The 25,691-nt window shown below is 39.3% G+C and overlaps 1 protein-coding gene across 4 annotated transcripts in view; it reads left to right on the plus strand.

The window, feature by feature from the left end:
- diaph2 (diaphanous-related formin 2) overlaps positions 1–25,691 on the plus strand; it is a 371,302-nt gene that overhangs the window by 8,894 nt on the left and 336,717 nt on the right. For 2 of the 4 annotated variants that reach the window (XM_069694228.1, XM_069694230.1), the window contains exons 2-5: positions 5,881–5,913; positions 7,118–7,294; positions 13,896–14,000; positions 18,851–18,871. In XM_069694228.1, coding sequence (XP_069550329.1) covers positions 5,881–5,913; positions 7,118–7,294; positions 13,896–14,000; positions 18,851–18,871 — 336 coding nt within the window. The remainder of the gene's footprint in view (positions 1–5,880; positions 5,914–7,117; positions 7,295–13,895; positions 14,001–18,850; positions 18,872–25,691) is intronic. The other 2 variants (XM_069694231.1, XM_069694229.1) reach the window with 2 other exon arrangements.

The raw sequence follows: 25,691 nt of genomic DNA on the forward strand, positions 1-25,691 counted from the left end.
TTCAAATGAATTACATGCTCGACATGTTTTTGGAACTTATCTCCATGAAACATGCATATCATTATTGTGTGCAAGAACTTTAAGGATTTTTTTTTTTTTTTTTTTAGGAGAACAACCACACATTTTGTGCTTGATTTAAATTGTCCATAAATCAGTTTGCTGAGAGGACAAGGGTGCCGTAGTGCTGTATGTGTGTTAGATTTTTATGTGGCTGGAATAAGAGGCCATGTCTTATAGTTGCTTGTTGCCTTCCCTCATGTGTCTGCTTGTGGCACTGCCTGCAGTAACAATACTATGTGCCCCGCGTGCCCCATAAGCAGCCATACATTTTCCATTCGAGATTTTCCTCTGTTTTTGTCTGATTTGTGAAGACTACTTCACACACGGATGTGCTTCTGTTGTTTCTTTTGGGTAAAAGTGACCCAGTTCATATGTGTGTATCAGAGAGTTTACAAAAAAAAAAAAAAAAACTAAGAAGGAAGGTTGAGTCTGACACTGTCAGTTCTGATTTGGACAACTGTACCCTCATGCATCTGATAGATATCTGCTATGTGGTAATGGAACCTTTCTGGTGGAAAGATAGATAGAGGACCAACATTTTATGTGGCCGAAAGAGCTGGTCTCTGTCCGGATTAAACTGAACCATGATTCGGTTTGTTTGCAGTGGGAAAACATTATTTAGATGGTTCGAACTTCTGGACCAATTCCTAGAAATAGAGGCAACGTATCATCATTTATTAAACAACAGGAAAAAAAATAAGAAGAGACGTAAAAATGAGCCATGGAGGCACACATGGAGAGGAGAAGGATATTTAACTGAAATTTAGTCCGACTAAGAAATCAAAAGTCAGCTCCAAAAATGCACACACAAAAAAAAAAAAAATGCTCAAAGTTATAACATCTTTTGAGAGGAAAATAAGTTTCAATTGTAATGCCATGGAAATAATAATAACAACAACAATAATATTAACAATGATAATAAGAGTAATAATTATAAAACAATTTTGAGGTGTGAAAACGCCCCTCGTGCGTCTTGCGACCGCTCATCCCCTCCTTTTTGTTGTACTCTAAAATGATGCCCACGTATAGCGAGCACACACTTCTTCATGCTCTCAGAAATCTTTTAGCAGTGCAGGCTGTGTTATAACTGCCCCAGAGTTTACAAAGAGCCCTTGAGAAGACTTTGTAACAAGATTCATTTGGGCGGGCTAATTTGTTTATACTGGGTCTAATCCAGTTACGTGCATGGTATTCCTTGTTGTCTGATGCGACTCCCTCAAAATTGATCATGATATTTGGCAGGGCTGTACGTCGCATCAGATTACACACCATGTAATTTCGATGTTCATGAAAATGACTGTTAAACATTACTCTAATGTAACTCTATAGGAGGAGTCGGGTGGTTCTTTGTTTTTATTTAGTGTAAAAACAGATTTTCCCTATAAAAAAAATTCTTAATAAAAAGATTTCACAATGTTGTGATCTGTGACATGCATTTGCCGGGGCACTGAGCAGCGGCACACCCTTTTATAGTAGAATCTCTGGTGCACCCTGTTGAAATGTTGAGGAGCAACAGACCTAATTCTTAATTATTATTATTATTATGTTCCGAACAGGATATTTTCTCCCCGTATTTATGATCCGCGATTTGATAATGAGCACAGACGTGTATTTGTGCCTGTGTGTGTACGTCCTGAATTGTTTACGCCGCTGTACAATGCTGACGTACGAGTTTCTTAACTGAATTCAGGTCATCACTGAGCGAGGCGACAAAGTTCATGTGTAAGCAGGTTGATGTTCAATTTTGAAAATGATGCATCAACGCTATTTCATTTCTCACTTGGGCATCAACTAAGTAAAAGCAGAGTGTATTTTTTAATTAACAGCCTATTTATTTGAAGTATCAATATTGTTACACTGACAGCTTGGATGTTTGTCAGTTCTTGGCTGGAGGAGCAAGTTGATATAGTTCCCTTCAGGGTGAATAAATCTTGGCCATCCCCTTAGATAGTTGCTCTTTATTTCTTGTGTTGTTGTGCAGTGCAGTAGGCATGTTTTATACTGCCTCTGTGTCTAGCAGCTCTCTTTTGTTATTCACTGCTGCTGTAATGTGTAAATAGTATATTGTGTTATAATTCTGAGCAGTGTCTGTATAAGATCTCCTCAGTTCAGTCTTGCCCTGAATTGTTAATGTTTGGAGCATTTGTGTTTAAAAACAAATCCAGTTTAGGAAATTGATGGTAAGTGCTGTCTGAACAAGTAACAAACAGTCTTGGGAGTTTATTTAACAAATTAACACCTAATGAGAATAGACATCTTTTGCTGGATTCGACTGCTGAGCCTCCAGAATTTACTTATCAGTCTAAGGGCCTGATGTGCTAATATCTAAGGGTGCTAAATTATAATGGTATGAATTTATTCAAAAAGGTTGCACATTTATTTTGCACCCGTTTTACGGGCGATTTACTAAGAGTAATTGCGTCCTTGATATCGGGTGCAAATCGCTCTATTTAAATGAGGTACTTGCGTGGCTCCTCCTTGTTACTGGCTTTAAATCATCATTCAGTTAATTTAATAACTCAGAAATGTCATCGCTGGACAGACGATATGTCTGAATAATTTATGCCTCTGGCATCGCCATTTTTTTTCCGCGGGTGTAAAACCACGTTCTCTGCGTATTCTTCGGTTTACCTGCGTCTCCTTCTCACCACAATAAGAGCAGCCGTCTCTCGTATTGTGCTCATCTGATTAATACGGGCCTTTCAGTCGTACTAAAATATACATCAATCACTTCTCCTATTTTTACTTTCAGGTTTATTGCGGGTGCTAAATTGTTCTATTTGCATTTCCCCCTCCCGGTATTTTGCACGTTCAATTAGAAACGCTCAATATTACATGTGTATTCATGCAAACAGGACAAATTCACAACGTGTGTTCAACTGCACATTTGAAAGACGCTATTCTCACTGCACGTCGTCAGTAGATCTGCTCGGACATTTATTTTGGCGGGTGGTGTGGAGTTTGCACTGATTTTACAAGCGCAAACCTTTTGTAAATCAGGCCTTAAGTGTTACCCAAAGGCGACTGCACCTTTTTTTTTTTTTTTTTTTCACCTCTCATTTGAAAGGCTTTTTCAGTTCTAACAGACTTGGGGGGGTGGGGACTCCGGGTTTTAACCTCTTGTAGGGTCATGCACACCTTGAGAGTCATTGATGTCACAAGTGAGACCCATTCGACCACTCTGTGTCTTAGACCACCTCCTGTCTTCAGTGATGGTCTTTACAGTTTGACGTAGATAGCTTATTTCAGTCCTCCTTCAGTCTTCCCTGGCCAAAATGTTTACATTGTTGTACTCAACTGAGTGTCCCCTTGTCTTTTAGATGAAGATGGACTGCTGGGTACTGCCCTGAGGAGTGAGCTCTCCCTTGTTGTACTGTGCCCTTGTGAAGTGTGCCCCCCCCCCCTTCAAAGTAAAAGTCTCAGCATTCCTTGCTGCATTGAACTTTGTACACTACACAGTTCTGATAGATTGGCCATAACCTGGACGACTGAGAATCTTCTCAGACATATTTACTGAACCGTGTACAGGGTTAATTGCAACATTTGTACGGTTTTCCTTAATTTGTCACAGCTCTGCTATCAGCATTGGAATTTTTTTCCCCAGGAAATGTAAATGTCTTTGTTGCACTGAAAAACACTTACCAGCCTGTAGCTGAACAGAACAGTCAATTAAACAGGGACACAGGGTAGTTTAAAAAAAAAAAATTGCCAAGAACTGTCATCAGCACATTGCATTACAGTCCTTATTGCCAACAATGGCTTGCTCCCAGACATCTATTGTTATTATTAGAACTAATTAAAGTTAAACTTAATTTCCTGTCGAAACTCACTTTACAGAGGAATGGTTGCAACTCGTTTGATAGTGAGAGTTCCAGTGAGTGAGTTAAAGTGATATCATACAGATGGTCTGGTTAAATTGGTTGAGTACAACAAGCGTTGCTATTTAAAAGCTGTGCAGTCATTGTCAATTTTTGGTCTTTGTCCATCTTGGAAGAAAAATTACTTCATTTGCCACCTGGTGACATTTTGTAATAAAACTAAGAGCAATGGAAATCAACGTCTCTTCACGAGTTAATGTAATACTAACATTAATTGTGTTTTTTAATATTAATTTAAAAAGTTATTGTGTGAAATATGCATACTGGCCAGGTTTTCTGTCCCCAAATTGGCTCTCAAGTTGTGTTATTGCTTTGTGTGTTCATTTTTAAGGATCTGCATGGAGTCATAATCATATTTGATTAAGGAGGGACCCAAAGCTAATTTGATTAGGTTATTTAGAGAAATATGTGTTTGGTAATAAACATTTATTATGATGAAAAAGTTTACTTTAATAAGGGGGAGAAGCCCAGAGGACATGCAAGCTTAATTGTTAGATGTTAAATTGCAATGTTGCGATGTTGCCAAGATAATGGGCAAGGAAAGGCCCTCAAGTCAAGGCAATTAACCAAACAGTGGTTTGATTGTTGTTAAATTGATTAGAAAATGTTTAAGTACTCCATTTGAAAATTAGCTATTGTTTCACGCAGTTTTAGACTGCTAGAGAATGCTGGGCTTAATGACACATACGCTCTGAGTTAGAAATGGGAAAAGTTGTTGCTCAGGTCAGATCCTTAGCTTGAGTCGGGAGTAGTGGATCAGCTCTATCAAAGGCTCCCAGGCAGAACCCTCGATGCGTAGTGTGTGATGAATATGACATATTTGTTATCGAGACTTGAAATAGCAGCTGTCTGCAAACAGAGACGGAAGCTTTGCTTTCTGCGGTTCATGGCTTTATCTCCCAACTGTTGATCAGTTGTTGCAGACCAAACTAGTGATAGATATGGCAGTTTGAGTGTCTGCTCAGTGTTGCCCAGAGCGACAGCTGATGAAGATACACAGAGGGAGGTGCAGGTTAGAGCCAATCTGTTTGCTCACCCCAGCATCAGTAGTTTCCTGATTAGAATAGTGGAGCGATCCACGGCTGGAGGCAGGCTTTATGGCCATCACTACCCCACATCTCCCGACTCATTAGTACTTTACAGCCTAGCGCCACAGCATATGGCAGTGCTGCGACTGCTTCCCATTTGAAGTGAGTTTCAAATGGCTGTCCCTTGCAGAGCCACAAGCCTTTGGCAGTAGCCTGTCTTATTGTGTCTGAGATGAAGATAAACATCTGTATAAGGAGAGGTTGTGGGTATAATCTCTTGGGCCAGTGTCACTACAAAAGATGCTCTTCACAACACATGCTACAGCAATAAAAATAACCTTTTGGTGTTAAACTGCGCAAGGCTAGAACACAATGCCCTCAGGAAGTGTAATATTTTTGGAGCACACAAAACTTTAACCAAACAACATCAACTTGCATGTTTTCAGCGGTGTTGCTGTGGGGTTATAGGTGGTTTATGAGTGGTCTCATTCTTTGTATTTGTTTGCTGTATGTGTTTAAAGTGTGTGTCCTTGGGATATTCACTCTTGAACACACACACGTTTACATTTGCCCTATTATTTGGGATCATCAAGTATAGTCACATCCTCCACATGTACAGTATGAGGTATTTTCTCTTCTTATCATTGAAGAACAAATTATAACGGGAAAAACGTAATGGTAATTGTGATCCTCAGACATTGAGCACATATGCTTTATGTCTTCTCTAATGTATAAAAGCCCTGTCGGAAAGCCGAATTTGATTTCACTGAGAAACACGAGACAGTATCCAGATACTGTGTATGTACGATACCGTACATGTGAAAACCATCAAGATGGGACGCATACTGTGCACTTGGCGGTATTGTCATTTTCTGTTGGATCTTGTTTTTCACACTGTGCCCTCCCTCCAACAGAACATACACATAAAAACATTGGCTGATGATATGGTAAGGTGATCGGTTTAATTTTTGTGTGACTAGTTTTGTTTTACATCATCTCATGTTTTGTCATGGCTGCATGGGACTTTTAACTGAAATATATGGATGGATCAAATTTGCCAGAAGCAAATTAATGACATTAATGCTTTAACTAATCATAAAACACTAAAAAAAAAGAGTGTACTTGCAGTGTTACAATACACTGTGACCTTTGTGTTACTACACGGCTTCAATCTGTCTCACTTGGTTGTGTTATCACTGATGTTGCTGTGTAAATAAAAGATGATTGATGGTGCTGTTAGTTAATACCACCAAGGTCTGCAAGCCTAAATTTTTTCATAATGAACAAAACTTGGCCCATAGCATCTAGACATTTGTAAGCAGCTCATAGATCATTTAATGTGCAATTATCAGAGCACTTCTCATTAGATGGTTTTACTTGGGGCTTTTGTAGTGCCCTTAGTTTACAGATAGCCTGACTTTGACACTTTAAAGCTCATATAGTTTTGCATTAATTTTATGATTAGCAGTCAACGTGTCGTTGCAGCAGTCAGAAATGTGTCTTCGATTAAAGTATGTTTGATCCTTCCAGTAATATTTCAGTAAACTGACTAGTGACATCATGTGTGTCTTTTCATTTAATTTATATCCGTTCATTCATCCAGCATGTCCTCTCACCTCCATTTGACTAAATATGACTAACTTTTTTGCATGTGGTTCATGTCACTTTTCTGCTTTCACACTAAACTTCACTATATATTGGACATCACAACAGTGTAAAATAATGAATAAAGCGAGGAAACACTTTACTTACACAGCTTAAGTTGGCATGATATGCTCAAATATTTTGGATGATAATAGCACAAATGAGGTCATCCCCTGGGTGTCATGGTAAGTAAGGTTTTGTGAAAAACAGTTGCGCTCTGCTACCAATGTGTTGCAAACTTTTTTGCAAGTAAAAATGGAGAAGAAAACAAATAAAGAATCTCACTTTCTTTTGTTTTTAGAAAACAAATTTTGAGCTGTCCTCGACACTAGAGTTTCCTGTTTATTGTAAATTGTGGTGTCTTTTGATAGCAGGACACCAAACAACTCCTAAATGAGCGGGAACATTAAGAGAGCTTAATCCAATATACTTGTTTTTATTTTTTTGGTGATCCATAGTAGTCTGAACAGAATTGTTAATAACTCAAACCCTTTGTTTTTCTTTCAGCGTGATCGTATTACAAGTTTCAGGAAAACAGGGATGAAGAAGGAGAAACCTCTTATTCAGCACCCAACAGATCCCCTCTCTATCCAAAGTGAGCTGCCTGTTCCTCAGCCCCTTTTTGACGACAGATCCATGAACCTCTCAGAAAAGGAAATCATTGACCTTTTTGAGAAAATGATGGTAAGCTTTATGTTTCTCTTGTAATGTTCCCATTGCACAGGGTCATCTGGAGCACGCAGCAGTTTTACTGCAGCTCCCAGTGCCAAAGAATAATAGATGATGAGCAATATGAAACCCTGAACGTGCTTTAACTTCGACTTTGCAAATAGAAACAGATGATGTCAAGAATGTTGCTGAAAAAGACTTGGACAAGAAACTTGAGTTTGAAAAGCATTGAAAAGAATCAAACACTAATCATGCATTATTGTTATGCTGCTGATGAGATGAGGCTCATGAATTATTATTATTATTAGTTTTTTTTTAAAAGCCACTCTAGTTTTATGCAACATCTTGAAATTGTTTATTGTTTTAACTGTATAATCTGTCCAGATAAAATTGTCTTCAAGATAGTATTATGATTTAAAGTCAATATGACTAAATGAAGAACATTTGATCTAAACCCATGACAGAATTCGATCTGAAAGCAGAACCACAGAGCTGTGATCAGAGGCAGGGCAGAACTTTTATCTGTAGATTTATAGAGATGATGATGGAAATTGTGATTTTTTTTTTTCTTTTCTTTCTTGTTCAACCACATCATTAGTGCTTGGTATCCCACAGTCCAGGATTGAAAACCTCAGATGTAACTGCAGAGGTTTGTGAAGTGAAACAAATCAATACTTGGGTGATGGCACAACTATGACTATCTACTGTATGTTGTAGAAGCATATCCAGGGAGTGATGCAGCAACTCCCTTGGTGACATAAAACAGGGCCCTCATATGAGGTTACACAGCACCTCTCCTTTGATGACTGATCCTGACCTGAAGCACAAAATGTGTGAATTTATTACACATTTCATGATAAAGTTTATTGTTTGGAGAATGCAGAGTGCTACAATGGTTAAACACAATAACGAGTATATATTTGGTGATTTTTTTTTTTTTTCCTTTTTGTTTCAATGGCCAAAACTAAATCCTCAAAAAGTCTGAAATCAACAATGACTTGATCTTATTAACAAGTATTGTCAATGTATCTAAAGCCTGATTTAGCTATTTCTTCTGTGCCATAGAGCTCTATTTTGTCCATAAACTAAAAAAAAACACATCACTGAGCCACATAGTTCCACTAGGAAAGTGAAGTGCTCTATACCTGGTTGTGTCATGTTCACAAGATTATCCACTTTCCTCCCCCTATGAATCCTGTGTTATACTCACTTTGTTTTGTTCAGCCTAAAGAAGGTCTCCAAATATTTTGGGCCTCAGGTTTGTGAAGAATTCAGGATGGCAGGTGTATGAGTGTAACTCATGGAAGGTTGTCCCATTCACTGCAGCATCTATATTCTGTGGTGCTCAGTGCAGATGACGGGGTAACGTTAGCGCCTGTTGCTGCCCACAGCCTTTCACCGTCAGCATGTCTCTGTTATAGTTCCACTTCTCAATACTCCAGTTCATTCCAGTGAGGTTCTTAGAATCCATCACAACCGACAATTTCATGTGTGTTAGACTTGCAATTTATTCATGTGGTATTGATCCGACTCTGTCCCATGAATTGTAAATTTCTCAGAGAACTTTAGCCCAACAGTCGTGATCAGTAGCCCAACAAGCAGGTGAATCAGTGTAAACAGAACTGCATGTCTGGCTGGCCGTGCTTTACTCGAACTCCAAAGACCATGAAAATAATCATCTCTTTGTTGTGCCGCAAAACTGTTTCTAGATGTACTGCTGTATAGCGGCCATTTATTCTGATGAGAAAACATGTTGCCCAAAAGGGTGACTCACTGATTTGTTGACAATAGTTTTTGACAACAATGGACCTCTGTGGCACAAAGCACTAAACTAAATCAGATTTTGGACACTTCACCATAACTTAACTTTTATTGTGTATTGACAATCAGAAAAATATTTAAAAAAAAATCACCAACGTTATCCTTTAAGCTGAAATGGATTTACACACTGTACACGCAGCACTTATAGTAAAGATAAATGGATTTTACATTCAGATGTTGATCTTTTTTGAAGCAGGGCTCCACCTACGTATTCCCTCAGCCACTGTCGGAAGCACACCAAACTTTGAAATTCACTTTACACTCATCGGTGGGGTCACAGCTCTGTCACACTTGTGATTTTCTCCATTCAAATGCATTTTTGGCCTTATGTACTGCAGGATTGAAATCTAACAAAAAGCTTTCAGCCCATCTCTTTGAAGTGAGGAGCTGAATTACTCTGGCTTCATTGCATAGGTTGTGTGTACTATTGTGGATAATGTCTCTGAGTGTGTGTGTGTGCGCAGTACGGTGCCTGCCTTTCCTTTTTTCTCATACAATGGTCTTTATTGCCAAGGCCAGAGGAATGGGACCAGCGCTCCTGGTTTTCATCAGGCTACTGCTCAGTGTTTTCTTGCCTGGGTGCTCATCCCTGTCACTCAGTTCACCTCTCAATTACTATGTTTGTGCTCATAGCGGCGTGACATTAAACCCAGGCTTCAATTTGCTCAGTGACAGATGACACAGAAGGCATGTTTGCTGCTCTGACATTTGACAGGCCTTGACACTTGGGGTTGGGAAGTATAATTACAGTAATGAAATCAAAAAGAAAAGGGTTATGTACTTATGTACTTTTGAAACCACCACTATTTACCCCCATAGAATGTAAACTTTTTCAGTTTTGATGTAGCAAACAGAAATAACTGTGGTGGGTAGGTTCCTTTTGATGCTAGTAGCTTCTCTTCAGCATCTATATGTCTCTGTAATCTCTTTTAAGTCATACACACATATATTGTAGTTGCTCTTTTTGTTTTTACACCCATCCCGTTATTGATCGTTATTATGGTGCTTCATGTTGCAGCCTTAGATGTCTAGCTGGCTTCAAATGAAGGGCTGACCCATGCCATATTAGTGAGACCACCAACTGTGCATTAATGACTTGGAGAAAGTGAAAATGTTTTTTTTCTCTGGGAAGTGGTTTACACATTACGCTGTGTATCTCAAAGCTGAAATAGCACATAGCCCATTACTGAAAGGTCATCAAAGGAATCTGGCAAAATTCAGGAACAAACACTCAGTCAGTGGCAAGCGAATAAACACTTTCTCAAATATTTGTAGCTAATCATTGAGATCAGGGGAATATAAAAGTACAGGGAAAGTTGAAATGTTTGAAAAGAACAATAACTTTCAGTGCTGCCTTTGGAAGAGTGTAGTGTATGTCTTCACTGTGTTTTGTCACAGGATTTCCCAAGATGTGCACAGCCGGACTGCAGAGACTCTCATCAAAATGCACAGCAGTAAATCCGCTGATGAAAAGTCTAGTATTTGCGTCTCACTAAGGAGGCAGCTGTGTTGCAGTAGCAGACTCCGATCCATGAGCTTCAACTAAGAAAAGAGTTGCACAAAAATAATCACATGTAAACTAATTTAACCAGCATTCAGTAAGCTGCGGAAGCTTTACACTGAAACTTGACTTATCACAATCCTCCAATAGGTCTTTATTGTCTGTAAAATGATCATTATAGAAAAGCAGAATTGTGATGTTTTGCGAGGTCGGATTCATGAACTTCTCCTCTCCGTTCAGGCCATGGTGTCAATTTGTGTCAATAGTTGATGCATGTTGTCACTTTAAATCACCTGTGCTGATGTGGCCATTAGCAGTCATGACATTATTACCCAGACAATGCTGTTTGTCTGTCGACATGAAACCCTGTAAGAGCATGCCGTTCTTACCTATGATTGATTGAATTGATTTGATTCTGGTGCATATTTGTCTCTGTTATCCGTCCTTTAGAGACATGGCATTTTCAAGAGTGATACTGAGGTGTTTGCAGAGACAGAAGACCCGTGACAGAAGAATGTCACATTGCAGTGCTGCTGTGGCTAGTTTGAGGTTTTATGTGCCTCCCTGTGTGCCATTGTCAGGATGAACACTCCGTGTATTAAGCTCCTGTGTGATCCCTCAGCAGTTCCACTCTGCACCAAGACATTAAAACCAGCCCACAGGAGAATTACTGCATGTGCCCTTACACTCTCATGGATCAGACTCGAGGGTAGTGGACAAAATAATTGATTTGTCACAGTTGAAGCAAAACATTTTTATACTTCTAATACTTTTCTTAGATCCACTTTTCCCTGTAGTGTGGACTTTTCATACCCAGTTCAGGTTCAGATGCATTTAATGGTACTCATTAATTGTTCTTTTCCCGGATTTGAAGCCTTTAGTGCTCTGAATTGTGCTGTGTTTTTAGCCACATTGCTGCACATGATTTTGGCAATTTTTGTCTGTAAACATGGCATACTAAATAGGACAGTGACATCATTTTTGTTGTTTTCACTCTGTACTCGGGTATGCTGGATTTGAAATGAAAGTCACTATGAAACGACATTGCTTACTTAAATTTTTCATTTGAAAATGCTTACACCTTCATCAGATGAACCATTCAGAAATTGTACTATTTATTATGCGCATTTTTTTTTTTTTTTAGGTCAGATCAAAAGCTTCAATTTCAAAGTATGAAAAATAATCCAAATGAGTAATAATTGGCTACAAATCTGTTGCAGTTAATGACTGCCTGAAATCTACAATTCACAGACTTCGGCAGATGCTTGGTATCTTCCCCGGCGAGGCGCTGCCAGGTCTGTAGTGCAGCCATCTTCACTTATTGCTTGTTTGGGGACTGGTCTGTAGTGAGTGAAACACCTGCTCGGTTGGTTTGAGGTGACTGGACACTCAAGAACATTACACTGTTAAAATCTCATTGGTGGCTTTGGCTGTATTTAGGATCAACATTGTGCTGTGTTCCTAAACTCTGTATGTATATAACCAATACAGATGTGAAAACCTCTGTTTTAAAGCAGAAAGTAAGCTCATTAACCTCAGCCTTTTTTGTCAATGTAAGTCCGGTGTGCTGGAATACGGAGCCAAAAAAGTGGAAACAATATGGCACTGTGCGTACATGTAAAGCCTGTTCTGTCCATTGACTGGGATGGACAGGAATACTGATGCCTGATTTGCCAAGTGTTACAGAATGAGATTATCTTTGGCAAATACAGATTGATTACTATTCGGAAATTCTTAGCAGAGCTTGCCAGACCAGCATCAGACAACAAGCTTTAGTACATTTTTCTTTATAACTCCACTGTCATCGATGCAAACTCAAATCTCCTCGTTTCAGTTCCACCAGCAGCACAGTCATGATATCCTGAGACTCTTTTTATGTCGCCTGTGAGGGTATAATTAATAAAAGAGCATTAATCATTTTGGAAGCTAAACATGGAGGGCTCATTCCTCCAGTTTGCCCCCTGACAAGCGTCCCGCAGGCCCACTATCCCTACCCCTCCTACAATGTACTCACCCTGACACATTTTGCCTCCTTTATTGAATGCCAATTAAGCAGATAAATTAGCTGGGTTCAAAGATTAATTAAAAAACCTGCTGGTTTCTTTGGGTGAAAAAAACATGCCAATTGTAAAAGTTTCAGCTGAATTTTTTTTCCTTCCCTGTACGACAAAAGATGTTAATGGTTTTCTTTTTTCTCTGAGGGTATTTACTAGAGGAAATGTAGTTGGAGGAATTTAGGTCACAGTACCCCTGGATAGGATTCCTCCCCATGCTTCACTGACAGCTTGAATCAGATTACTTGTGGTAAGATATTCAAACCTCTGTATAATACACTGTTATTATTTACAAGTGGCATACTTCATTTATTAGGTGAATTTGACACTAAATCGGATGGAGGAGAATCGCTGCCAAATCAGATAAACCCTACTGAAAGACACATGATCTTCTTCGCTTCCCAGCAGAGGGCAGCATGCCTCCACAACTTTCTGCTCACCATCCTAAAACCGAGGGGGGTGTTTTTTTTTTTTTTTTTCCCACTCGGTTCATTCTAGCCATTCTCCGAGGGAGAGAGGGCTTCTGATAAACATCCCCCTCCATTCTAATCATCATGTTGTTCCGTAGCTTTTAGTGCTCTGTCCGGCCTTCGCTCTATCCCCCGATGTCACTCACATGAAAGACCTCTTTTGTGATGCAGAATTAAAGTAGCATGAAGATAATACTCCCAATAACGCGCAGATACTGCCTATCCAGCCTATCTGATGTGATTGCATGGCCTCAATTGAGGTAGTGTTGTTTGATTTTGTTCTCCTGTTCAGAGTTTGGGTTTTGATTTTTATTGCTGCAGCCTTGCTACTTTGGTTTCAAGGACTAATACTGCCATTATTTTTGCTTCTGTACCTTGTGGGTTTAACAAAAACACATAGATACAAAGAAGAATTTTATTCAACCATAACAGGATGTGATATAAAAGGAAGGATAATTGTTTGGTCTAAATTGTGTCTTCCTGCTTGTAATTTATAAACCTGGTTTTGAAATTTTATTTTGAAGTGTTTTATTAGGTGTAAGTGTACAACTGGTTTGTTACCAGAAGTCGGTGTATGCAACATGTAGTCTCTCTTATTGCCTTTGATGCAGCTCAGTGTATGCTGTGAAGAGAAAATAATTTCACTTTTATTTTCATGTATTTTTGACCAATTAATCAACAATTTACTTAATTTTTTTTTTTTTTTTTTTTAAAGTAATACCCAGTCTCTAGCATTACATAATTTCCCCTTACTGTCTCTGTATATCTAGGAGGACATGAACCTGAACGAGGACCGCAAAACCCCTCTGCGTGGAAAGGACTTAAGCACCAAACGCGAGATGGTGGTCCAGTACATCTCAGCCACTGCCAAATCTGTAAGTGAGAGAATAAGTGTTTTATCTTTCTAAACTGAATTGTACTGTATAATCTTTGTGGGTGGGTTGGAATATGACGGCACTCCACTCGACTCTCCAGAATGAGTGTAACCTCTACCTTATGGTTTGCTTTTTGCATTCGTTCTTGCACACTTCTACTGCCTTTCTCCACTCTTCATGCTTGAGACCCACTTCTTTGATTGCAATTTTGATTTATTTACCTCATCGTTTCCTCCCATCGTGCCACAATTCACAATGTAAATTGTAGTCACTCACCCACTCACTCAATGCTAGGTGGATGGTCGGTGCTTGTCCAATCGTATGCTTGCATGAAAATTGTCGGTTGTCCAGTTGTGTACTTGCATGTGAATTTTGCCAGCGGTGGCGGTGTCTTGCCTCATTTTTGGTTACCAAGATTAGACCAAGTTTAACCTGTTGTTTCAGCTGCAGTATGACAGTACAAAGCACAACCACCAAACACAGAGGTGAACATGAACACTTTTGTGTTAAACATTCATTGCACAGTTATGTTCACTCTGAATTCTTAGCAGAACAATTTTGTTGGACTGTTTACTATCAATAGCTTTATACTGAGATTAGTATTAATTTAAATTAGGATTATCTTAATTTTGGTGATTCTACAATCTAGTAAATTGGTAGAGAGCTGATACTTAATATCTCTAAGCAATAAACACAGTTTTGGCAGTAACCCATGATAGATTCTTTTATCATTACTCTTTTGAAGTCACTGCCAACTTCGTGAGAAGAAATTCGCGTAAAATAAAATGGTGAATTCGGCCCCCCTGTTTCTCGAACCTAGTGGCTCCCCCTTGACATCATCATTTATTACCTCCTTCATTGTTATGGTAATTAACTGGCATTATTGATAATGATGATTATCCAAGATGATTGAATTCCTCACAGGGCCCATTATCCTTCGTGAGGACTGATATTTTATTCAAATGAATAACGTAATCCGTGTAGTCAAAGGACAGAGGACAAAATGTGATTTCTGTCAGCACCCTGCTATCACATTTAATAGGGCTGAGGGAGGGGGATAGTTGAATGTCAGTGATGATGTATCTGTGCATACAGATTCCTGCAAGTGTTCATATAGTTACACAAGGGAATAGCTGTACATCCAGTCACTGTATCACATAATAATGATATATAAAGACAACTTACTTCGGTGTAATAGTTTAGGGGACACATGTGTAAGTGACACGGCTACACAGTCTCCTTCGCTGTGAGTAGCACTATCCACACAACTATTCCCGTAACAACGAGAGAGAAAAGTGCAGGCCATTTATTTCATGGTGTAAGAGTATATCTGGTACTGCGACTGAAACAACCTACAAAAATTGTTTTGCAAGTCTAAAAATTAGTAAAAAGAAATCAGAAACAACCTAAATTGTATGCGCTAATCCTAGAGCCTTGACGAACCATGTTCACTTTACCTGTTTTTAACTAAATAAAATCTACTTTGGAAATTGACTACTGTCTTTAACCAAATTAAATACCCTGTCTTAGTTTAGGTCCGAATAGCCGAAAAGAGATCAATTGTACTTATCAAAATCTGAGTAACAATGAAGCTCGAGGACTGCAGTCTGCAACTTTAGTTGAATGTTATATAAATTGTCTTATAGTGTTCATGTGCTCTATGGTATCTTGGACAGTATAATTTGGGTTTCAGTAACCTAGTTTGCCAGTAAATACCTTAAAAGTATGATGTGTTTAAAATAGAGAAGCCTAATTCAGACTCTGTAAGACAGGTTTATGTCATTGTTTGTCTTTTTAAGTAACGGCTTTGTTTTTGAAAATCTCTTCAGTTTTTCCACAGAGTTTTACTATGTCTGCATGTATGAGCCTATTTGTGTTAAAAATGAAGGGTTAGACATGATCTGGGGCTGATGTAGCTTGTGGGTGCTGATGAGCATGCAGTGTGGATATTCTCTTCTGGGAATGCAAATGGTGCCTGAAAGCAGGAGTGGTGAATTTTGGACTTGTTGGGCTTTGTCTATGTTGCTGTGGTGCCTTCACTGCAAATGTGACTCACTCTTTCTCTACCAAAGATGTATGCTGCATTTTGAGATTGCAGATATGGAAAGGCTTCACACGTTTTACTGAATTTCCTTTTTTTTTTTTTTTTTTTTTTAACAGGGTCCACTAGTACAGGATTTATTACTTTTACACAAATATCCTGTTTTACGCATTTCTTTAAGTGGGACTTTCAGGCATGTCTCCAGGTCCCAAAACCATATCAATACTCACATTTGTGTATTTAAACTTAACTTATTTTAACCTACAGCTATAGCAGAATACGCAGGCTCAAAGGCTTAAATCAGTAAATATTGATGGAATGATAAATATCTCCTGATATTGTGTGGCCTTTTTCTTGCCTGTCTGTGCAGACCTGCTCAGTTCAACATGTACTCTGGTGTTCCTCTAAAAGCAATATTCCTTGAATTCAATTGCTTGAGGTACTTTAGGTTTCCCTCACATGGTACAACTTCCCTGTGTGTGTAGATTCATCATTTATAAATATTGCCATACACCATAACAACAGGCTGCAACATTTTTAAACAGCTATTTGGCTTGAAATAACAGCTAATATGAGCAAAGGCTGATTATTACTTTGTTTACTCTTGTAAAATATGTCTTTCAGAAGAAAGTCAAAGCTTGTTTCTGCCTCCGTCTCTCCCTCATGCATTGCCACCTCCCTACTAGTCTGTCGCCAGGCAAGATTGAGAACACTCCCATATTCTACCAGGGTGCCTCAGCAGGAGTCTAGCAAATTACCCCCAACACAAAGTGGAGTGTCTTTTCACAGGGGAATTCTACATTGACCTTGTTCATTTGAATATGAGCTGTGTTTCATTGGAATCCAGCTCTGCTTCTGCAGGAGTGTGTCTGCGGACGTCCTTGACCATCAGCTTTGCATGGACAGTTGCCTTTCTTTCTCACCTCATCTCCTGTTCTTTCTTCTCACTATACATGTGTGCCAACATAATTAATACTGCCGAATTTCCCTCTCACACTAATGAAATTACTCATTTCTCAGAGATTTACTTTGACTACCAACAGTGAATATTTTCTTGTTTCATTTCAAACGTGCTGTGTGTCATGCAGGAAGGGTGTGATGGCAGGATCTTGTGAGGGGGATTGTTCAGTCTTGTTATTGCAGGTTTATTCACCATTTGTTTGATGCGACTATCAATGTTCCACCTTGTTCTCTTAATGGGCCGTGCATTTGCTCAGATCATCCAGACCCCTTAATTATTATATTGATGGGCGTTTATGCAATTAGTAAATATTTTTCCATCATGACAAAGGGTGGTAATGATTATATTGTACTGAGAAGATAGTCCATGTACTTGTACCCAGTGACGTCCTTTTATTTATACAATAGTGTGTAGCATGGTCAGTATCATATTTCATGAGGTCGTGCCTGAATTTTTGCCCTTGTTTTAGTGAGAATAAGGTGTTACATTGCATTCAAAATACAAACTTGTTAGTGAAACTGTGCTGTTCCCCTTCAAGCTCCTCCCTGACTATTGTCTGAGCACACTAAAGATAGTGTCTGTTATTTTGGCCAGGCTGCTGTAAAATAAGACACAAAAATATCTATTTAATATTGTTGGCATCAACATCTGTGGAAAGTTGTGTGTGTGTGTGTGTGTGTGACTCATCTCAAGGTGTCTAGTCTGCAGTATTCACATAACACATTCCCCAGCCCTAGACAGCAACATGCTGAATTCCCTGGAGAACAATGAAAATGAGGATACACAGTGCGATTAAATTGTGGTATTTACGTGATCAGGTGGTGGCAAGTGTAAAACGGACTTTATGGCTGTCATAAACGCTCGGTAGGATGGAGGGGAAGGGGAAATCAAGCATCAAATGGTCACAGACCTGGAGAGTGACAGTTAAAGAAACGGAAAGGGAGATTTTTTTTGCATTCTTTCACTGAAAACTGGAGAGAAAGGAGTAAAAAAAAAAAAAGGACTAAACAAGGAGCTCAGTGTGTCGTGTAACTTCCTACGATCAAAATTAATTTCCTCAGAAACACGTAGCAGGGAAAGAAGAGCTCAGCCACAGATTAGAATACATTTACTGTGTTGACAGACACCCTCCCACTGTGAAACAAGCCCCACAGTTGCAGTAATGAAAATCACTTCTGCTACCTGCCACTATTGACAGATAACAAGGTTAAATTCCAAGAATCGTGCTGACTGCATGGCTTCAAGGTAGCTCTGCCACACAAATTTGACACCTGAAGCCCAACGTTAATGGCAGCAGATTGATTTCAGTCCAGAGAGACCCTCTGCAGCCTCTTTGCCCACACAAGTCGCTGTTCCTTTTGGGGGATGAATTTGTGAATCAATACCAGCCAGTCAGTCGGTCACAAGGACAGTCATATTTACCCTGGTAATCATTTAATAAATCCCTTGTGTGGAAATTGGCATGTCTAAACATGTTGAGTCATCACTTCCACTGCTGTTGCTGCCACAGTTTTCACCTTTATGTACATGTTTTGTGCATTCTTTTGTTTTGATGTTTACATTTATCCATGTTTTTGTGTGTTTATGTGTCTCTCTTGGTAAGAATTTGAAAATTGAAAAATCAAGGCAGTCAAACAGACATTATCTTAAGCATGCGGCCACAGTTATAAAAGTTCTCTTGTTGGCTTTTAAATATTTTAGTTGCAAAGTGTGTGAATGATTTTTGTGATGTCACACAAGTTACGCTAATGCCTCAACGTGTAATGGAGAGGATTCTCTGGCCTACTAATGATTGTGCTGTTTGTGTCTTTTTGCACATTAACCTTCTCCGCTGATCGCTGCATGCAGATAACTGGGAGCAAAGTTACGGTAAGTAGGCCATTATTTATTTGGTTTCTGAATCTTGTTACCTCTATGTATCTGTCTTCATTCAGCCCCTAAACACACGAACACACACGCACACACACACACACACACACACACACACACACACACACACACACACACACACACACACACACACACACACACACACACACACACACACACACACACACACACACACACACACACACACACACACACACACACACACACACACACACACACACACACGTTAGGTCATTTTAATGGCTTGGATTTTCATTTTCAGCTTTGATATTGCTAATGGACTTTAATTTGAAAAGGCTATAAATTGTCAACACTACTCCTGCATGTAAATTGTGGCTCCTTCAATTGAAGGATTTTGAATTTATGCAGCTTGAAAATGACTTTGGAAGCCTTTTGTTGGTTTGTGCTGTTTCTCTTTTGAAATAGATTGCAGTGTAACACCTATTAGCATTTGAATATTGTATTATCAACAAAGACTGATAGCTTGTACACAAAATCTCATAATCTTCACTCTAATCTAATCTGTTTCTCAGAACATGGTGCATCTAACTAGTTTTAATGGCGTTCATTTTGTCTGAGACACGGCACATACTGAGAAAATATATCACTTAATAAGAGTTTGAGCATACACACACATGCACACACGCACACACACACACACACACACACACACACACACACACACACACACACACACACACACACACACACACACACACACACACACACACACACACACACACACACACACACACACACACACACACACACACTTAACCATAGTGAACAGCTATGCTTTTCTGCCTTGCACAGATATATTGAACTATATTAATATAGTGGAAGTATTCATGGCCATATATTTAAATTCGCTGTCTACAACTCAGTTTGAACAAAATTAAGGCACAAGGCTGTTTTCTTACAAATGCTACTTCTTATTTTTGTTGTTGCTGTTATATTATTTTAACCAGTTTACAAAAAGCCCAAATAATATTAATGACGTAAATTTACGTTGTCATTGTATTGGCATTCCTTTTAAATCTTTCCACACTATACTATGCCAATTGCTTTTTTTCTGTCATAAAGTGGCAACCTGTTGACTTTTTAAAGAACATTTTCAGATTGTGTTTTTTGGTTTGGCAAGTATTGAATTGTCGCTTTTAAATGGTGTTTTGTTGCCTTTTGAGAGCTTTGTACAGATTACAAGGACTGTAAAGCTTAACAGAAACAGACGAGGAAAAGTAGTGCTCTGTGACCTGGCCTCTGCTCTGCCCATGCTCTCACACAAACCTTGCTCTTTGAGGCATTTTACAGAGACGTTTTGTATCGATTGTGTTTTCTTTTTCTCAAACTATTCTTTTGTGCTTGGTTATTTCTGAGGGAAGAGTGGGTTTTTCAGCTTAGCCTGTGTAGACGTGGATGGAGTAGCTCTCAAACAGCACCAATGGCATCATTGTGTTCACTAAATACAATATAAAAAAATTAACCCAGCCTCTATCCTGGCTGCTCATCTGAAATGTGATGAGCTCAAGAGCATGCTGAAGCATTTGACCTGGTATTTGTAGCCTCAGCGTCAAACCTGCAGCACAAGCCCACAGATATTGCTAACATACTGAAAGCTATGAGCTGTCATTCTTAAAAGCCCCACTGAAAGAGAGAGAAAAAAAAAAAACATGAGCATTTAGCCTGGTTAGCCGATCGTGGACTACAGTTAGCTCCCTGCTTTGTTGGCAGATTCCCATTTTCACGCTGTCAGCATGTGGCGGCGGCACGGAGTGCTTTCAGATACGCTGGAAGGAAAGTGTTGGTTAGGATTGTCTATAGGGAAAACACAACTACAACTCCTCTGTCTGAAGCATGAAATCTCTCTGGCACTTTTGCCTCTTCCAGTACAGAATGCGGTGGGAATAAAAGACTGAATTGGCTCTAATCCACTCTGACCATTGTGTAAGTGTACAGCACTGCTATATCTCATATGCTCTCTCAACCTTTTTAAAAAAAGATTGAGGAAAATATGAGCAACACACATAGCTAGATAACAGCATGCCTGCAGGTAGATGCAAACAGTCCAGATGGACCAGACACTTCTCTTCATATGGTGTGCTGCAGCTTCCTGTTGGCCAATACAATGGCTTTATAACATCAGTCTCTGTAAATATTGGCCACTTTGTAACAGACTCCCGCAGTGTTACTGTCAAAGTACCGTAGACTTTCGTCTCATCTCTTTGCCCTACCATTGGCAGGCTCTGCAACTCAGTGCTGCTCGAAAACCTGCAATCTTCAGACCAGGGAGGTGATCAATATCTGTATGACTGGACAGAAGACTGCATATTTCCATGGTAACATGCTGGTCAGCTTTGACCAGAGCTCTGTCAGGTAGTGATGGTTAATGTGGTTGTGTAAAAATGCCCTGTATATCTCAGTGTATTGTTGTCAGTATGTGGATTTGATCAAAGAGCTTTAAAATGCCTCAGACCTGAGCGGAAAGGTCAGGTGAGGCTGTATTGGCTGAGCTGTGGCTGATATAGTTCACAAAAGTGTTTTAGTTTTCTGCTCAAGTATAAAGTGCAGATGTGGTTTTTTTTTTTTTCATTTTTTTCATATAGCCTGGCTAAGGACATGTTTGACACTGACCACTTCTCCTGAATAGGGTTGTGTGGATGACGTCACCATTTACCATTTATGAGCTCACATATGAGATGTGGCATTAATCTTGACAAAAATTATAATTTTTTAAATAACACAAATTTCACAAATTATACAGCACTTGATTGACGACAAGGTTATTCAATTTCATTAATCTACTTCATGCAAAAGTGCTCTGTGTCTTTATATTTGATAATTCAAATTAAAAATATGTTATGTGTATCTCACAAGCATAACATTGAATAAGCCTTGAGCCTTCATATTATTCTTCATTACTGAAATGGGATGAAGAGTTTAATTTACCTGCAATGAACTAGAGTTTTTTTAAAAATATTAGTTATGATTATTCTGTAGCTACAATTTTATCTTCATTAATTATTGTTAATACTAAATCAATACCTTAACTAAGAACAACCAATTTACATTCAAAGCATTCATTCAATATACCATCTCTGCACATAACTTTTGTCCTACCAACAGCTACAAATCCAAAGTTTCTCAGTTTACAAACACAGAAACAATAAAAATCCTCACCTTTGAGAATCGTAAGTCTACATATTCATACATAATTCCAATGAAGTGAATGACCTCGCTATGCATTTTGTTTGTTTGATTTGTTGATTTTGTATTTTTCCTAGGTAAATTACCTTCACTCCTGTTCTCTTCTTTATGTGTTGAGGATTTTTAGGATAATCTGTAAACGAATAGTTATTGCCAGAATAGAGAATTGCAAAGCATCCAGATGGGAAACAAGCGGAACAGAAAAAGAGTTGCAAGGATATGAGGGAGACATCTGGCTCCTCTTTAACTCCAATCAAGTGCTCGTTCAGTGTGCCAGGAGTGCTTGCGAAGGACCTTTAAAAAAAAAAGAAAAAAAAAAGAAAAGTAAAAGGAATATGGTGAGGCTGAAAGGAAATCAAGGCACCCTCCCTCCTTCATTCAACTCTTTACCTTTTAAAACCACATGCCTCAAAAGATTTTTTGTTTCAAGTGAGCTATTAAACTGGGTGCCGAAGGTTGAGCAGATTTGATGTGGCACATGTCCTTGGTGCTTTAAAAGAACGGCAATGAAAAATTAATCAATGGCGTGTGCCTCCCATGCCCTGAGCCAGTGTTCACCATAGATTCTATTTTAATTTAAGATCAAGGAAACATGCTCAGGAGGGGACTGTTTGAATGAGATGTTTCTTTGATTGGCTGAAAGTATATTTTAGAGTTCATCTGATTGACATAAAAAAAGTTGTCTGGAAGGATTTATTTGACAAACTACTGTTGAATAGGGTATCTGTAGATCCGCAGTCTGATGTAATTTTTAATGGATGTTCAATATTTGCTGGTTCGCTGACTCAAATTCATTTGTAACAATTACAGGTAAATTCTATTTTCAGTTTCCTTCTCTGGAAGGGTTGAGAGCATATGGGACAACACTTCTATGTTCCTATGATATGATAGAATATTTAATACCACAATTATGAGCAAAAAAACATGGAAGTGCCAATGGTGGTCCAAAACACAATATTTTATTCACATTCTTTGTTTTAGACGCTTTGGAAAGAAGATTTTGCTCAAGCTTATGTACAAGTTTATGAGATGATGTGTGTCACATTAAAGTTCTTGTAAAGCTTGTGCTCATTCACCCAATGAATAGGTGTAACTATCCCAATTCCCAAAACGTGTGATTCAGCACACTCCATTTTAAATACAATAGATACTAAAGTTCCTGCCCGCTGCTCTGATTCGAATCGGTTTACTTTTTGTGTGATTAAAAGTACTTGGGCCAAATTCACAAAAAGTCAAACAAAATCATCAGAGTTAATATTCTGTTGAAAGTTCTTTGCAGTCAATTACTGCCTGAAGTCTTTGATTTAAAGGTAACAGCACATACTTGTATCTTCCCTGCTGACGCTCTCCCACATCTTAACTGCAGCTCCCGCGTGTTCTGGGTTCTCTCGGCCTTCAGTCTGGTCTTCAGCAGGTGGAACGCATGCTCAGCTGGATTGAGATGAGATAACCATCCACTGAGGGTATTCCACCTCTTCACCCGAAAAGCTCTTTTGCGACTTCAGTTGAATGTTTAGGATTGTCGGCCAGCTGAATAATGAAATGTTGTCCAGTGAGTTCGGATGCATTTGGCTGAATCCGAGAGCACATTATTCTCCTGTACACCTCTGCATTCATCCTTCTGCTTCTGTCAGCAGTGAGCAGTGAAATGATCAATGAATAGCAATGGGCCAGTTCCACTAGCAGCCAAACATAACCAAGTCGTAACAGACACACACCGGATGATTGGCAGAAGAGAGAGGGGGGTACTTTGGGGCATGATTTTGTGCACCACTTAATGTTGAAAGGACACACACATGCCAAAGAAATATTCAATTGGCACATGTCCAATTACTTTTGCACCCTTGCAGTTTGGGCAGCCTGTTTTAAAAGGATGATATCTCCACCACAGTTTTTTTTTTAACATCAACATAAACCTACTCAAGTTAAAGCTGAGATCTGATACTTTAAAATCCATTATTTTATTTCAAATGTGTTAAAGCACAGAGCCTAACCTGCAAAAATCTGTAACTGTCCAAATATTTGCATTCTGGACTCTAACTTTACTGTGTAACGAAGTTCACCTTGATGATGGATAGATATAGTAGTGCACTTACTTAATTATCTTACAATTGTCATGTAATTTTGAACTTTGCGGTCCTCACTGACTTATCAGTTAATGTTGCTCTTTTGGCGGGATGGCTCGTCTTCAGGCAGTCATGGTCGGATTGACCTTCGTGGACTGTGAAAGAAGCAAGGTTTTAGCTGTGACAAAGGGCGGGCTGTGTGGGCGGGATTAAGTCAACAATAGCTCCCACGGGGGATGAGAAAAAGACATTACTTTTCCATCAGCATTTGTCTTCTTTTCATTTTTTTGTTTCAGTTTTGATATGATTGTTCTTTCTTTCTGTCCTTGCCTGCTTCTATCTTTCCTTCTCTTTACCCTCACACATCCCTTCCCTACCCAACATATGTCCTTTCAAAGGCAGAAACAATCATTGCTCTTCAATCAGAAGAGGAGAGCTGGATCTCGTTATTTTGAAAGGAACATGAAAGGCTGAAGTGGTCATAGTATGCTGACATTGGATTGAACAGTGGCTATAGTAGGGCTTTATAGTCTCTCTGTATTTGTGTTGGTGTGTGCACGCGGTCGTGTGTCTGTGTGTGTTTTAAGCGGCACTCGTTTCTCCATGCACTTCCAGTAGACTTGGATATTACAGATATTGTGCCGGAGAGATAGACACTGACTATTTTAGAGTGGAGCAGGGAGGAAAAAATAGGATTCTTAGTTCTGTTGATTGCATATCTGTGAATTTTATGTACTGTATGCACATCCCCACGCCAGTGATGGAGCTTGTGAATACTGGCTATGCTCTCAGTTGTACATCTCTCCCCCACAGTTCTGTCACACACTCAACAGCACTGTCGGCATGCTCAGCTCTGCAGGAGGCTCCTGCAGGGCCGCATTAGGCTCCATAAACTTTATAGCATATTTTTACAACCCGCCTCTCTGTATGCATCCACCATCACATCCAGTCGCATCTGCTTTAACTGTTCACACAGCTGTGAAATTCTGTATATCCCCATGTTTTATGGTTGCTTGCTCCTCCAGTCACTCCCGATTTCTTTATTTGCTTCTTAAGCTTTTCGATATCCTCTACATCTGTGTATATTTAGTAAGTTATTTGCTTTGGTTGATGGAGTCGGCTTCTTTTTCTAGCTGTGATCTCTGTGAAATGTGGGCTCCGTCTGAGGATGTCAAGATTTGCATGGAGAATGCTTGCATTGGGTGATGTGATGATGCGCTTCTGTTCATAACCTTACCAAACCCTCTCCCTCTCTGCATTTCTAGTCATTCCAAGTGCAGACTTCACTCTGGCTCACAGTGCACAGACCCTGCTGATCTGTAATATTCCTGTATCGCAACTGCAGAACTTCAGGACAGAAAGGACAAAGAGGCATCTGTTGACAGGGACCCACTGTCAACTTGAGTTGAAACCAAAGTTTTTGTTGATGTCCGGGTTTGGACAGATTCACATTGATGGCCTGTTTATAATCCCCCCTACTCTTTCAGTAAGCCCACCAGGCCCTGTGGGAGCGCCTTACTGCTCAGCCA

The sequence above is a fragment of the Brachyistius frenatus genome, unplaced genomic scaffold, assembly GCF_029030835.1.
Source record: "Brachyistius frenatus isolate BFR_SWC_R1_liver_20210118 unplaced genomic scaffold, ASM2903083v1 Contig_17, whole genome shotgun sequence".
NCBI lineage: Eukaryota > Metazoa > Chordata > Actinopteri > Embiotocidae > Brachyistius > Brachyistius frenatus.